At 33.7% G+C, this 13,133-nt stretch overlaps 1 protein-coding gene across 1 annotated transcript; it reads left to right on the top strand.

The window, feature by feature from the left end:
- The first annotated feature begins 402 nt into the window (after window positions 1-402).
- Window positions 403-4,510, top strand: LOC106109075 (cytochrome P450 18a1-like). Its single transcript, XM_013290475.1, has 7 exons — window positions 403-541; window positions 621-848; window positions 1,453-1,572; window positions 2,401-2,621; window positions 2,872-3,082; window positions 3,407-3,671; window positions 4,153-4,510. Exons 1-7 carry the CDS (start codon window positions 403-405, stop codon window positions 4,508-4,510), a joined length of 1,542 nt encoding a protein of 513 aa, XP_013145929.1.
- The last annotated feature ends 8,623 nt before the right edge of the window (window positions 4,511-13,133 follow it).

The following is a 13,133-nucleotide window of genomic DNA, read 5'->3' as shown; positions in this document are numbered from 1 at the left end:
CCGGCACAGTTGATTAATAATGATTTCAAGGTGTCTGTCACTGAACTCTGAAGTTCAGTGTGGCCAATGGAAAATAAACTAATGATGGCCCATTATACATCACAATAATTATCTCAGATCCTACGATAAAATGCCACGTTTCTACGTCTACTGGGTATATAAATTGAACACTTGGCAAACGGTTCACATTTGTCCTCCTTCGATCAAATTTAATATTTACACAATTCACTTGTCAAATGCTCTTTGATTCTCATTACCATATGATTTATTACCGTACGCACGTATTAAAAATTATTGAGGGTAGTTTATAATAGTATTGGTCAACCGTATACCGGATAGTACAAATTGTTTTTGGGCGAACAGTCACTGTGTATCGTGTAAAAGTTAATAATGTTTTGGAATATGTACGATTACATTTATATGATCTTTTTAGAATACATCTTTTGTAGTTATCTTAGATTCATATTAGTTACATCATGTTTACTATTCTGTTGTTGGTTTATAAAGAAACGCCTGGATTATAACTTGAGGCTACCGCCGGGTAAGTGTGGATTTTAATTTAAAATGATTCCAGATTGGAGTGGAAATTAGTTTTTTTTATTTATTTTTAATTCCTTTAGGTCCATGGGGCATACCCTTATTAGGTCGTCTGCCGTGGATCAGCGGGGGATCACCTGACGCGTACTACTTATCGCTTAATTCTAAATATGGTGATATATCGTCCGTGAGATTGGGCATCAATCTGGTCGTATGCATCGGCTCTGCGACCACTTTAAGAGATTTATTCAACAGATTCGAATCCACAGGACGTCCGCAAACGCCCTTAAACAATCTGATGGGCGGCTTAGGTTAGTTAACATTTGTTGTTTTACGATACTGTTTAATGCTACGGTGCATTTCTACTGTTGACACATATTAGAAAAAATATTGATATCCTTTTATTTTCTGTTAAAATTATTTTTATTTCCAATTTTTGTGTAAGATTTACGGCCGTGGAAGCTCACGTGTAGAAACACAATCAATATTTTTTTTATTCAGGGCTAGATGATAATATGTTTTTCAAAACCACCGTTTGCTCTTATGTCATTCGAATGCATACAGATTGCTTTATATCCGATCTGTCTAAGCTCACATTCTGTCACGTACAGACTGTACTCGATTAAAAACAGAGGGTTATTCTACTTATATGTAAGAGGTCGTGAGAACTTATTTATTTTCTAAAATATTCACAAACATTCACTTTTATCGAAATATTTAAGTACCCACATGTACATTCATAATTCAAACAAGACAAATTTTTTAATAATTTTTTAATAATTTTTTTTTAATAATTTATTAGATTTCATAAGTTTTTTGATAAAGAAAATTCGTTTTTTTTTATCATTACCTATTACATTTTATGTAACTTCGTCGTTTATCTCACCTTTTATGTATTATCTACCTTATGTGCAGGTATCGTGTTAAGTGAGAACGTATTGTGGCGACGCCAGCGCCACTTCCTGCACGATAAGTTCCGAGCCCTTGGCGTAAGCATGTGGAAGCATCAGCGGTTGGAGCAGATCGTTATGGTACGTAATAATCTTTATATATAATGTAATTGGAGTGTTTGTTTGTAATAGAAAGAAAAATTCCAGATTTCGGAAAGGTGATGTATTTGCTTTGCTCATAACAAAAGTCGCATTTAATTTTTTTGTCTGTCTGTCTGTCCGCAAGACGCGGTTCTTCCGGGTAACCTCCAAAACGGCTGCGCCGATTACGACCGGGCTTTCCCTGAAGGGTAGCTGACATAGACGACCATATTATAGGCTACTTTTTTATCTTAATATTGTATGGACGAAGTCGCGGACAACAGCTAGTTTATTATATTCTTAATTTAAACGAATTTATAGTATTTTTACATCATCATTATTGTCATCATCAGCTTATATACAGAGGCCAACTATTGTATGAAACCAGTATTACTGTATATCCTAATTAGGGAATCTTAGCATAGGGATGCTAAGATTCATCCATCACGACGCACCCGCGTGCAATGAACATATTTGTGCAAACTATAGATATAAAAGTGTAAATAAATACGGGTTCCACAGCACAATTGCAATTAACACAATACTTTGACCAAATATAAGATCAATATGTGCTAATTTATGTTAATAATTATCTATAAAATTGGGATATTATCGATACTGTTTGTGTAACCTAGTCTGAATATGTATGACATATATGTACTTTGTGGTTGTAACAATACAAGACAATAAAACAGACAAGTTCTATTGTATGAAGTATAATTTATTAACGCATCTTTATTTTCAGTAATCTTTATTTCCAATTTGTTATTTAAACACATTTACAATTAATTTTAACGTTGTAATTCTGTACTTTTTTGTTACTTTTAGGGAGAAATCGATGAAATGCTTTTCAACATTAAGAATCGACTTGGTCAGCCTGTCGACCCCGTGTTAGTACTAGGAAGGCACTTACATAACGTCATTTGTCTACTGACTATGAGCTATCGATTCGAGGAAGGCGACAAGGAGTTCATTGTGTTCAACGAGAGGATCGCTAGGAGTATGAAGTTGTACGGCTCTGTGCACATCGGAGAACATCTTCCGTTTTACTTAGTGAGTATTCAATATTATTTACATAAGGTAGTAAACAATTGTACATCAAAAGTAAATAAGATCATGTATCAGATTATACACAATGTCGACGTCTAACAAATACTCTGAAAAAAAAAACATCAAGTCAACAGCGATATTTCCTATTGGAATGACATGCGCCAGCCTAAAATTTAATTCATTCTGGATACCATATTTGGATTTATTGTTTTTGATAAAAATATATTAAAACCGTATTTGTTATAATTTCTAGGTTCTGCCAGGTAAAAAGGCTGTGATAGAAGAAATTAATCGTAACCTAACAGACATCAGTCAATTTCATGCAAGACATATTGAAGAACGTCTCAAGACGAGAAGCGAATCTGGCAAGCAGGAGTACAATGATCTTCTGGATTATTATCTAGAACAAGTACAGAAGGAGGAAGAAGGAAAATGTCCTACAATTTTCCATAATGTTACACCAGGTAAATTTAATTTTGTCTACTTTTTACTTTTACGTAAAAATTACTCGGACGTAGGAAGATGATAATTTTGTACGTCGTCGTAATTGTAACAAACAAAATTCACTCGTTAATGTTTTTTTTTAGTATTTCGCTTTTTTACACCAGTTTAAGTAAAAAGCTGTTTAGGTAATTAAATTTTATAGTTATGAATAAAAGTCAAATGAATATAGTTCGTAATATTTCTTGTTGTGTTATAAAAATGAAAACATTTTATGTTGACGGTCCCAAATTTTGAAAGATATGATAAAAGTATGATTTATTAAAACTATCGACTTTCTTTTGCAGTGAGGCAGATTGTCCAGGTTATGAACGATTTGTTCTCATCCGGTATGGAGACGTCTCGGAACACCGTTGTTTGGCTTCTGGTTATGATGCTACGAGAGACTGTCGTCGCTGCGAGGGTCAAAGATGAGCTGGCAAAGGTGGTTGGCGTGGGGAATATGGTGACCATGGAACATAGACAGAAGCTGCCGTACATTGAAGCTGTTATCTACGAAACTCTACGGCGTGTGTCCGTTGTACCACTGGGAACTACCCACGTTAATACTGAGTAAGTAAAACTATAGTACTTTTTACCACAAGCGGTTTTACAATATGTAACTTAGCACTTGATAACAGTTGTGTCTGATGTTAGCAGCACAATTAAAATATTTACTAATGATACCTTTAGTACAATTTAAGTAAGAGAAATCAACAAACTAATAAAGTAGCTATTAAAAGAATTGAGATTAACACAAATTGCCTTTACGGATTAAAGAATATTAAAAATTTCTTCGAGTTAGTCTGTAGTGTGGGACACTTAATTGTTTGTTTTTAAAGTAATATAAATATTATAAATGCGAAAGTTTAGATGGATGGATGGATGTTTGTTAGAGTTTATAGCCTAAACGGTTGAACGGATTTCGATGAAATTTGGCATTGATGTAGATAGTCTGGAAGAACGGATAGGCTACTTGCATCTGTTTTTATTTTTCTAATTTCGCGCGGACGGAGTCACGTCCGAAATCTTCATAGATAAATTTATTTTACAGGGATTGGGAAATCAATGGCTTATTGATACCTGCCGGTTCACACATCGTTCCGTTGATCAATAAAATCAATATGGATCCGGTTTTATTCGTGGAACCTGAAAAATTCTTACCCGAAAGATTCCTGAAAGACGGCAACCTACATCTGCCTGATTATTTCACACCGTTCGGAGTTGGACGAAGGATTTGTTTGGGTATCCACTTGGCAAGAATTGAATTGTTTCTGTTTTTCACTAATTTAATGAATCATTACGAGTTTAATTTGGCTAAAGGGGAGAAACTGCCAGGGTTGGAAGGTCATGTCGGTATAACGCATTCCGCTCAGCCGTATACGCTTGTTTTTAAGAAATTCAAGGAATAAAAAAGAATTCAGTAAATATTTTAATTTTGTCGTAATTACGAAGTATTTTTGTTAATATTTTTATCACAATTATATTACATTTTGTAGCATTAGATGTAATTTTTTTATTATGTAACGATTTATAATCTTAGAATTAAAAAATATTTTACTATTACTTTAAAATTGTAGTTCGTTCGTATTTCTAAAAGACACATTGGCGACATCTTCATTTAGGTGTAAAAAAAAATTAACTTATCTATAAAGAGGAAAAAACTTGATGAAAGTAAAAAATGCATATAAAACTGGTGTCTATAAAACCAAGTATATGAATTTTTTTTTAATATTGTCATCGAATAATACAAATATTTTTAAATGAACGAACTGCACTAGTAATAATTAATGTGATTAAAAATAACGCCTATTTTTTATTTAATGAGATTTATAATAGAGTAAATGTTAAATTTTACATTATTTTTCTTTGTGTAATCATGAATATTATATTCTATTTTTCAATTAGTTGTCAATTAAATAATAAAATTATTAGTTAAAATTTTTAGTTTTATTCTTAGCTCCTATTTTTTTTATTTTCCTATCATCTGTTCTGAAGGTTATGTTTTGTCTGTTACTAACGTGTGGAATAAAAAAAACGTATCTATGCATAGTTTTTTCCAGATCCGTTCAGCAGTTTATACTACAAACTCTAACAAAAATCTTTCCATCTAAACTTTCGCATTTATAATATTAGTAAGACCATAATGTTTCTGTTACCAGCCTCTAAAATTAAGTTACACAGATATCAGTCTACTAGAAATTCATAGCTTTATTTATCAACTTTACTTTTTTAAAATTCATAAAATTACTGAATAGCATTTCTATTACTAAATTAAAAAAACGTATAAGTGGTCAAGTCTGACTTATACATATTACAGATTTTCCTTGAAGATAATAGATACAGATATTGGTCACGGAACACGGACTTCGGCAATGAGATCTTGTATAAAGTGCATCTTATTATTGTAATAGAATAGTAATAATCTACGACCTCATATATCGTATTGACTTGGATGAAACTTGACACAGGTTCAATGGCAGGATTCTATTTGTAAGAGCTCTGCCACTAATCATACAAGATTCTACAACATTGTATAATTGTATAATCCCATTTACCTAACAATTGTATTATAACTTCTTTCCCCAATGAACATACCCGTACTTTTATTATTGGAATTCTAAAGATTTTTAGAGTCCAATGTCGTCCAAAGTGTGGCATTCAATGGGTTATATAATGCCTTTAAATGAATATGACGCAGTCGCCTATTTTATGTCGTTGACCTCGAGATTTTAAAGTATTCAAAGGGCCGAAGGGGGCCTTTTCAATATTATTTAATCTCAGTAACCTCACTTAACAAGTTCAAGGATTTAAGGATCGCTTCCACTGCGTTACATTTAAAATGTTTATGCATTGCAAAAGACGGAATATTAAGAAGGGTTTAGATTACGAAATGGCAAGCAATGACGCTCCTAGCACTTAATTTTCTTTTATTTGTATACAAATATAATTTTAATTTTTAAAAAATACAAATTTTTTTACGAATTTACCTGAATTGAAAATCATATTATGTAAAAAATTTCTCAGCTTTTGAACAATTTTAATTTGCCGGTCCTGTCATTTTCGTAAGTTAATAAAAAAAATATGTACGTCGTTGAGTGGAACCGGACTTTAAACGTATCACGTGTATTCTGACATCTGAACCAGAAATTCAAGGTTATAGGGGTTGGATCTACTTTATTCATCTCCCAGCGCCCGCAACGCTATTGACGGTTATACAATTCGACATCCTGATTTTTGGCCATATTATTATTTAGAATAAAAAAAACAATCTCCACCCTAAAAGCGTTAGAATATAAAAGTCTTTACATTAATTGAATTTTTTATTGATATTCCGGTTCACATATTAATTGTGTGATGTTCAGTTATTCGATTTTACAATTTTAGAAGCGTATTGCTCGTCTACTGTGTCGTCATTTTATGAGCATTCGTTTTCACATAGGCATTTAGACAGTTAGTAGTCAACGCGTAATATCCCGGCGAAGGTCAGTGGTCGAGTTCGATCGGCATACTAAATTGTGAAAAAGTTACATGAACCGCAGAACTCTTAGAGTACAAGGTAACTTTGGCAATGCATCTATTGTAAACTATCCTTGGACTTGTCGCTTGCACAGTTGTTAGCTTCGCAACTATCTCAATAAGGTCTGCTCATGACTGTAATTATAGCAATTGTTTCTACATTGAATATTAGTTAATATCCTATCGGCCGACAAGAGAGTGGCACAGGGGTTTAAGCACTTGACTTGTAATCTACAGGTCTTGGGTTCTAATATGATTTTCAATTTTATAATTTTATATATGCATAATGTACCCGCCGTTCTATGATGAAGGAAAATATCGTGATGCAACCTGCACTTATCGGCGAAGAAATTTAAAGATATGTGTAAAGCCAACCAATCCGCACTAAGCCAGCCTGATTGACTATGGCCTAGCAACCCCTTATTTCGGGTATGTATCCTTTAGTGGGGAGGTACAGTGTGCTGGTGATGATGATTACATTCTATTACCATACAGCGTTCTAAATCATCTTTCTACCTTTCATCTACATATCCATCTCCACGTCGTATTAGTTAATTAATTATTTAATCCACAACGTAAAAAATTGTCTTTTTCTGTTTCGAGGTAACCCAAAATTTCACTGTATGTATGTAGTACTGTTATTAGCGATGTGCTAAGCAATAGATTGCTAGATACTTCTAAATATGCTGTTGCTATGTGCTCTAAATGTAAACCATACTGTTAGGAAACGTTCGCATGTCTCAAGGAGGATTTAGCGCAATTCGCAAACATTAGGCCGTGATATTGAACACACATTAGAAGTTCTTACAAATACTATCGAAGTTAAAAATGTTTTAGCTGCTTTTGCGATTTACAGATTGAACGGCAGTACGTTTTTTGTTTGTTTCTTATACCTACTACTACATAATATTATCCATTCTATTGACAACTCCTATATCCTAAACGACTGAATCATCAAAACTTCATTCTATTCGTTTTTATCCCAGGAGTATAATATTGTTGATACACTGATTGTTGAACACTTTGAATTTTTTAAATTTATAATTTGATCATATATACATACATATATATATATGATCAAATGATACATTATAGTTTTATTTTATTTTAATGATAATTAATTGAATATTTACGAGATGGATATAAATACAAATAATTAATTCAGTCACATGGCCAGCAGTACGGGCAGGGCCCACAGTTTATTCAAAACAACAGTTTATCTCATCGGTATCGTCTCAGCTGCACGTGCTCGCCTCACAATATAGACAACACGTGACTCGCAGCCTTACGCGATGCACTGATAATTATAATGTGATTGATAATTAGCTAATAACTATGCGACAAGGAAGGACGTCTCGTGACGATAATAAGAAACATGTTACATTCAATTCTATTCTGAAGAAGTTCTTCCCTTCTATAGATTCAAACATTTTTAATCTTTGAAGTAGGGCAACGGTATGGATACGACATCCATATTACTAATTGTCACATCAGTTTGGTGCTAGTATCTCTTACACCTTTAGTTAAGACGGACCCGACTTAGCGACACTAATCACATAGCTGCTAGAACTACTGCTGATGGAGAAAAACACGCATACAATACTCCTCATCCCGGAAAGTCAACAAATATTTCTTTTTCCTAATCTGTAGGATCTTATAAGTCGTAATCATTTCTCTGATACATTTTTTATATACACTGAATATTAGTACAATGTGGAATGATCTGAATTCAGTGTGACACCTTGATCAATCGGAGGTCGTTTACGTCAAATGAACATTATGAAAGCGTGCAAAATTAAAACTACGATAGTGACCTTACGCACCGCGATATTTCGCAAGGGCCACGCTGTTACACAAGCCATCGATGTTCTTACTTGTCTATTGTAATTCAGTGGTTTTGGGGCATTCAAATTCAGACGGTGTATGTGAGGCAATTGTATAAGTCCCTTCTACCGTACGGACGAGCGCCGATGGTGCTATGTCATTTAGTTTCGTCATTATCCCAAAATTAACGGGCCGTCTGTATTCGAGCACCGTATTATTGTTTGCATAAGCCACGTCACAGCTCTATGACGACACTTCGGTACCCTCCTACTGTAGAATAGGCGTTAAATTCGTCGACTATGATTACGTTTTTCTGACGTAACACAAGAGCGGCGACTATTTCGAAATGAATTTATTGCTTTGAATTTAAATAAACGGTTTATTTACGCTTTACAGAAGGTAAATTGAGTAACCATCTGTAAATAAACGTCTTTTATAGACGATTGACAATTCTTCTATTTAATTTTTTAAATTGTAATTTAGCTTTTATTCTGCAAGTATTATTATTTATGTGCGCGCGATATTCACAATACGTTGCTGAATTCCGAATTCGATTTCTATAATCTGGGCAGTATTTATTGTAGTAGTAAAACTAACGGCGCGCAAAGCGACCCCGGCATTGAGATATTGACTAAGGAACATGATACAATTATGATCCGTTACATCATGGACATCTTCGCATCTAAGCCGTAGTGTTTGCGTTGCAGAAACAGGCAGGGTTTGTGTCTATATGATGGTCGCTTAGTTAGATTTACGAAATACCTTTTTTATCTCCATTAATGATGGCTCTCAGACCGTATCCCCTTCTCAAATTATTCCCAGTTACTTTTCAATCACCCCTTTTGCGTTAAGGCCGACAACGCGCCAATTAAATTATGGCTAAAAAGTTCGGTGAATTTTCACTGCTCTTTCTGCCTACTCGGTTAACATTTAAGTTTTTCTATGTTTGTAGGATTTTCTAACAATCTTTGATTACTCTATTGTTTTTAAAAACAATGGGGACTCTTCTAATTTTGTTTAATACTTTATCGTTTTGAATTATTTTTTAAACTTCTTTGAACACGTTACTTAAGGTAGTAATTTTATGTAATTTGATACAAGTCAGTTGTCGTTTGATTCATCATTATCAGACTTTGTCAGTCCACTGCATTCCATGATGCCTTCTAGAGTATGTGGTCCTCCGGTATTCGTATCCAGCGACTTCATACCGTCCGCAGCAGGTATAGTTTTAAATTCGGTAATTAATAAGTACGTCGTTACGTCGTTTATCCTAGCTATAATTATATCATCAACTATCTTGCAGCCGCGTCTCCGTCCGCGTGAAACTAAAAAAAAATGTAAGTAGCCTATGTATTCTTATAGACTATCCTCTACATATATGCCAAATGTCTATTCAGTAGTTTAGAATACAAACTCTAATATCCATCCATCTAAACTTTCACATTTATAACATTAGTAAGAAGTAAGATTAGACTAGTGCTACTTACATTTTCACCGTGTTATGTGGTCGAAAGAAGGTTCGCGAGTATTTACTTAGCCAAGAAAATATTTTTGCTCGTTCACAGAATGGTAAATGTTTTCTCAAATAAGTTGTTTACATGTAGGTTGGTATTTATGTCCATTTAATTGTTACCGCTTGTAGCTTTAATGTCGAAACTGTTTGTGAACTGTGATTCGACATTCAAGTGAAATAACATAACAAACTGTTACTCTCGATTTCGTTTGCGTGAAATTAAAAAATAATAAAATATATAGCTTATGTTACTTAATGATAATGTAGCTTTTTGATGGTGAAAGAATTTTTGAAATCGGTTCAGTAGTTTGATTTATTTTAATACATACAAAAATCCAATAAAAAAGCCTTTCCTCTTTATAACATTAGTGTATTTAATAGTTATAAGAATATTAACACTGACTAGTCCGATTGATTAGACTTTTAGACCTTAGACATATCCATGGGAGTCGTTGACCACCTCGGTGTTCTCGGCGTTCGTTTACCTCCTTTTATTACAAAAAAGTGTCACATTTTGTATACTGGACTGACCTTAACATTCAAGTAGCTCTCGGTAAACATAAAATAGTGATAAATGTCCTTGTACCACCGATATGTCATCCTTGCAGACTAATAAATTAACATTGATAGAACGTGCTTTCTAGACAGTGTATATTGTAAACAATCTTGTTTACAATATTGATCTCGTTGTGCGTAGTAAGTACTGTGCTTTACTATTTATACTCGTGATTAAGACGCAGTAGTACAGAAGACTATTTTTACTCACAAATAAATAATTGACAGTCCCAGCTTCGCTAGAACTCATATACGCAAGCAGCTTCTATCTTCAGCTCGTGTCATTCATGTTTTGTAATCAAAGATGTCGTCGTTGACTCCAAGATTCTTATGCACTTTATGAAAAAAGTAACATAGAATATGAGCTAATCTTAACAACCCAGTGATATACTAATCTAATTGAAATCAATACCGACCGTGTATCTACTTTAACATGATTCACGGCCAATGTCATGCCGGCTATTTTTAAAGGTGCAAATTCTCGCTTCCTGCACAAGTTGTACTTTGTCTGCGTTCTATAGAACAATAGAACTCAATGAGTAATTGTCGCGGTAATAAACTGTATGCGCTGGATTGCGTAATGCGGTGACGTCACAAGGATAATAGTGTTCACCTTGACCTTAGGCTAATGTCAGCGGCGAGCGGCGGGTGGCGGGCTCGGCGAGCTGCCGCGCCGCGTTGCATAACGCTCGCTCGCTCTAATCACGCCCGATGCACAGGAAATGCAACTTATATACAATATGCGAACGTTAAACGCATACAATATCCACAGTAAACAAATAGTACAGATAACGTGATATCAAAGATAGATCACTTTTAAAGTATGCATTTTACTGAATACCACAACAACACACAACATTTACCACGCGTATGTGAGTTGTTAACGTTTTTAAGTTTTATTGTGATAACCTAGCCAAAAAAATTGAATCGATTTTGACTAGTGAAAAGTCACTCGATTTTTCTTTTCTGGTGTAAGGTACATCAGCAGAAAAAAAATAAATATGGACGTGACAAATGAGATTATTAAGAAATGTGTAAATAAAGAAATCAAAACTCGATCGCTACAATTTTGTTGCAAACAGTCTAGTTTCAATTAAAGAATTTAAAATATTCGTTTTAAAACGCAGTCCATAGATGGCGCTATCACCATAGAACATAAGTCAGTCGGGGTTTTTGTGGTTTAATTTTTGCTATTATTTACAAGATTACGAGTAATACAAAGTTTTGTGGGTGCATATTTGGTTTTCATTCAGATAGTGCTTAAATTACAGTTAATTATCGCTGTATATCGAGAGTATCGATTGCTTTTTCATTGTTTATTACAATTACAAGTATACTTAACAGGACGAAATTGTTGATGCTTTTTAAACGATTAAAGTTACTGGCAACTAATAATTTTGAGTACTGCCTGAATGTGTATAGTGCATGATAGATGTCAAAATGACGAAATAATTACTGATGGCAGTTGTCATCAATTGGTTAAACTCTATAATGGAAGATCGTTACCGTGTACATAATCTACCTTCGGAATTGAATTCTACAAACCGCTCGTCACTTCGAAAAGTAAAATAAAAATTAAAACAATTGTTTACTCGTAACTAAGCCGTTACTGGTGTCGTTTAACAGGTAATCTATAAATTTGACCTTACATTGCATAAACAGGAAGCGGTATCGAATCGTTGATCTTTGCGACAGTAAACGTAATTACACCGTAGGTTTCCACTGCTAATACGAAAACTAATTACTTTGTTAGTTTTCTTAGATAGAATAAGAGAGATATTTTTATCTATATTTTTATATGTATATCTATACTATTACAATAAAGCGTAAACACACACTTCTTTGTAGCGTAAGATGTCAGAAATTACAGCATATTTTTGAATTATTATTTTTTAATAAAAGCCCTATACTTACGTCACGCTTTAGGCTATATATTTTTACGCTATTAAACTGAAAGGGTAAAGAAATTGGATAAAAGCCCCAATTTGGGAGACTATATGCTGCTCTCAACTTCAAGAAAGCAAGATTGCCATAGTAAGGTAATTGGTATTTTGACATTTGAGAATTTAATAAATGTAAACAATAAAATATAGTTTTTAAAATTTCAGTAGCAATTTTTAACTTATAAGTGCTCTTTGCGTTAGTTGGGGGGTGTTAAGGTTGTATTGCTTTCGTAGCCGTAGGAGATATTGTTTCTAACCGATGTCGTATTAAGATAAAGCAGACTACTAAAACACTTGAAATGCAAATTTCATTCCAGAAGAAAACCGCATTAAATGAGGCACGCAGTTTTGACGTCACAATAACAAAGGTGCGATTGTTTTATTATAATACAAAAGGCCGAAAATAAACAAAAAGCGTTGACGTAAAATTAACGCTGGTTATTGAATAACAATGACAAAGTCGGCAAATTCCTTTTTTATTTTGTCCTAGCATATTTCTTTGTTTGTTGACCTCGGACTGTAATGGCCAGAATAGGTTGTAAAATTTTTATTATCTGTAATTTATAACATTATCAACATTAATTACAGGATTATCCTTAAACAAAATCACTATGATTCATTTTTTTCTACAAAAAAGCTCAGATTTCAAATTAGTACAAAAGTATTGGCTTACTTTTAAAG

This window comes from Papilio polytes, unplaced genomic scaffold (genome assembly GCF_000836215.1).
Source record: "Papilio polytes unplaced genomic scaffold, Ppol_1.0 DF821289.1, whole genome shotgun sequence".
Classification (NCBI taxonomy): domain Eukaryota; kingdom Metazoa; phylum Arthropoda; class Insecta; order Lepidoptera; family Papilionidae; genus Papilio; species Papilio polytes.
The sequence above is the reverse complement of the archived record's forward strand: the minus strand, read 5'-3'. Positions and strand labels throughout refer to the sequence as shown.

Coding starts and splice junctions, on each gene's coding strand:
- LOC106109075 (XM_013290475.1), top strand. CDS start 403: ATGTACGATTACATTTATATGATCTTTTTAGAATACATCTTTTGTAGT. Junction 542..620: donor TAACTTGAGGCTACCGCCGG/GTAAGTGTGGAT, acceptor TAATTCCTTTAG/GTCCATGGGGCATACCCTTA. Junction 2,622..2,871: donor AACATCTTCCGTTTTACTTA/GTGAGTATTCAA, acceptor TATAATTTCTAG/GTTCTGCCAGGTAAAAAGGC.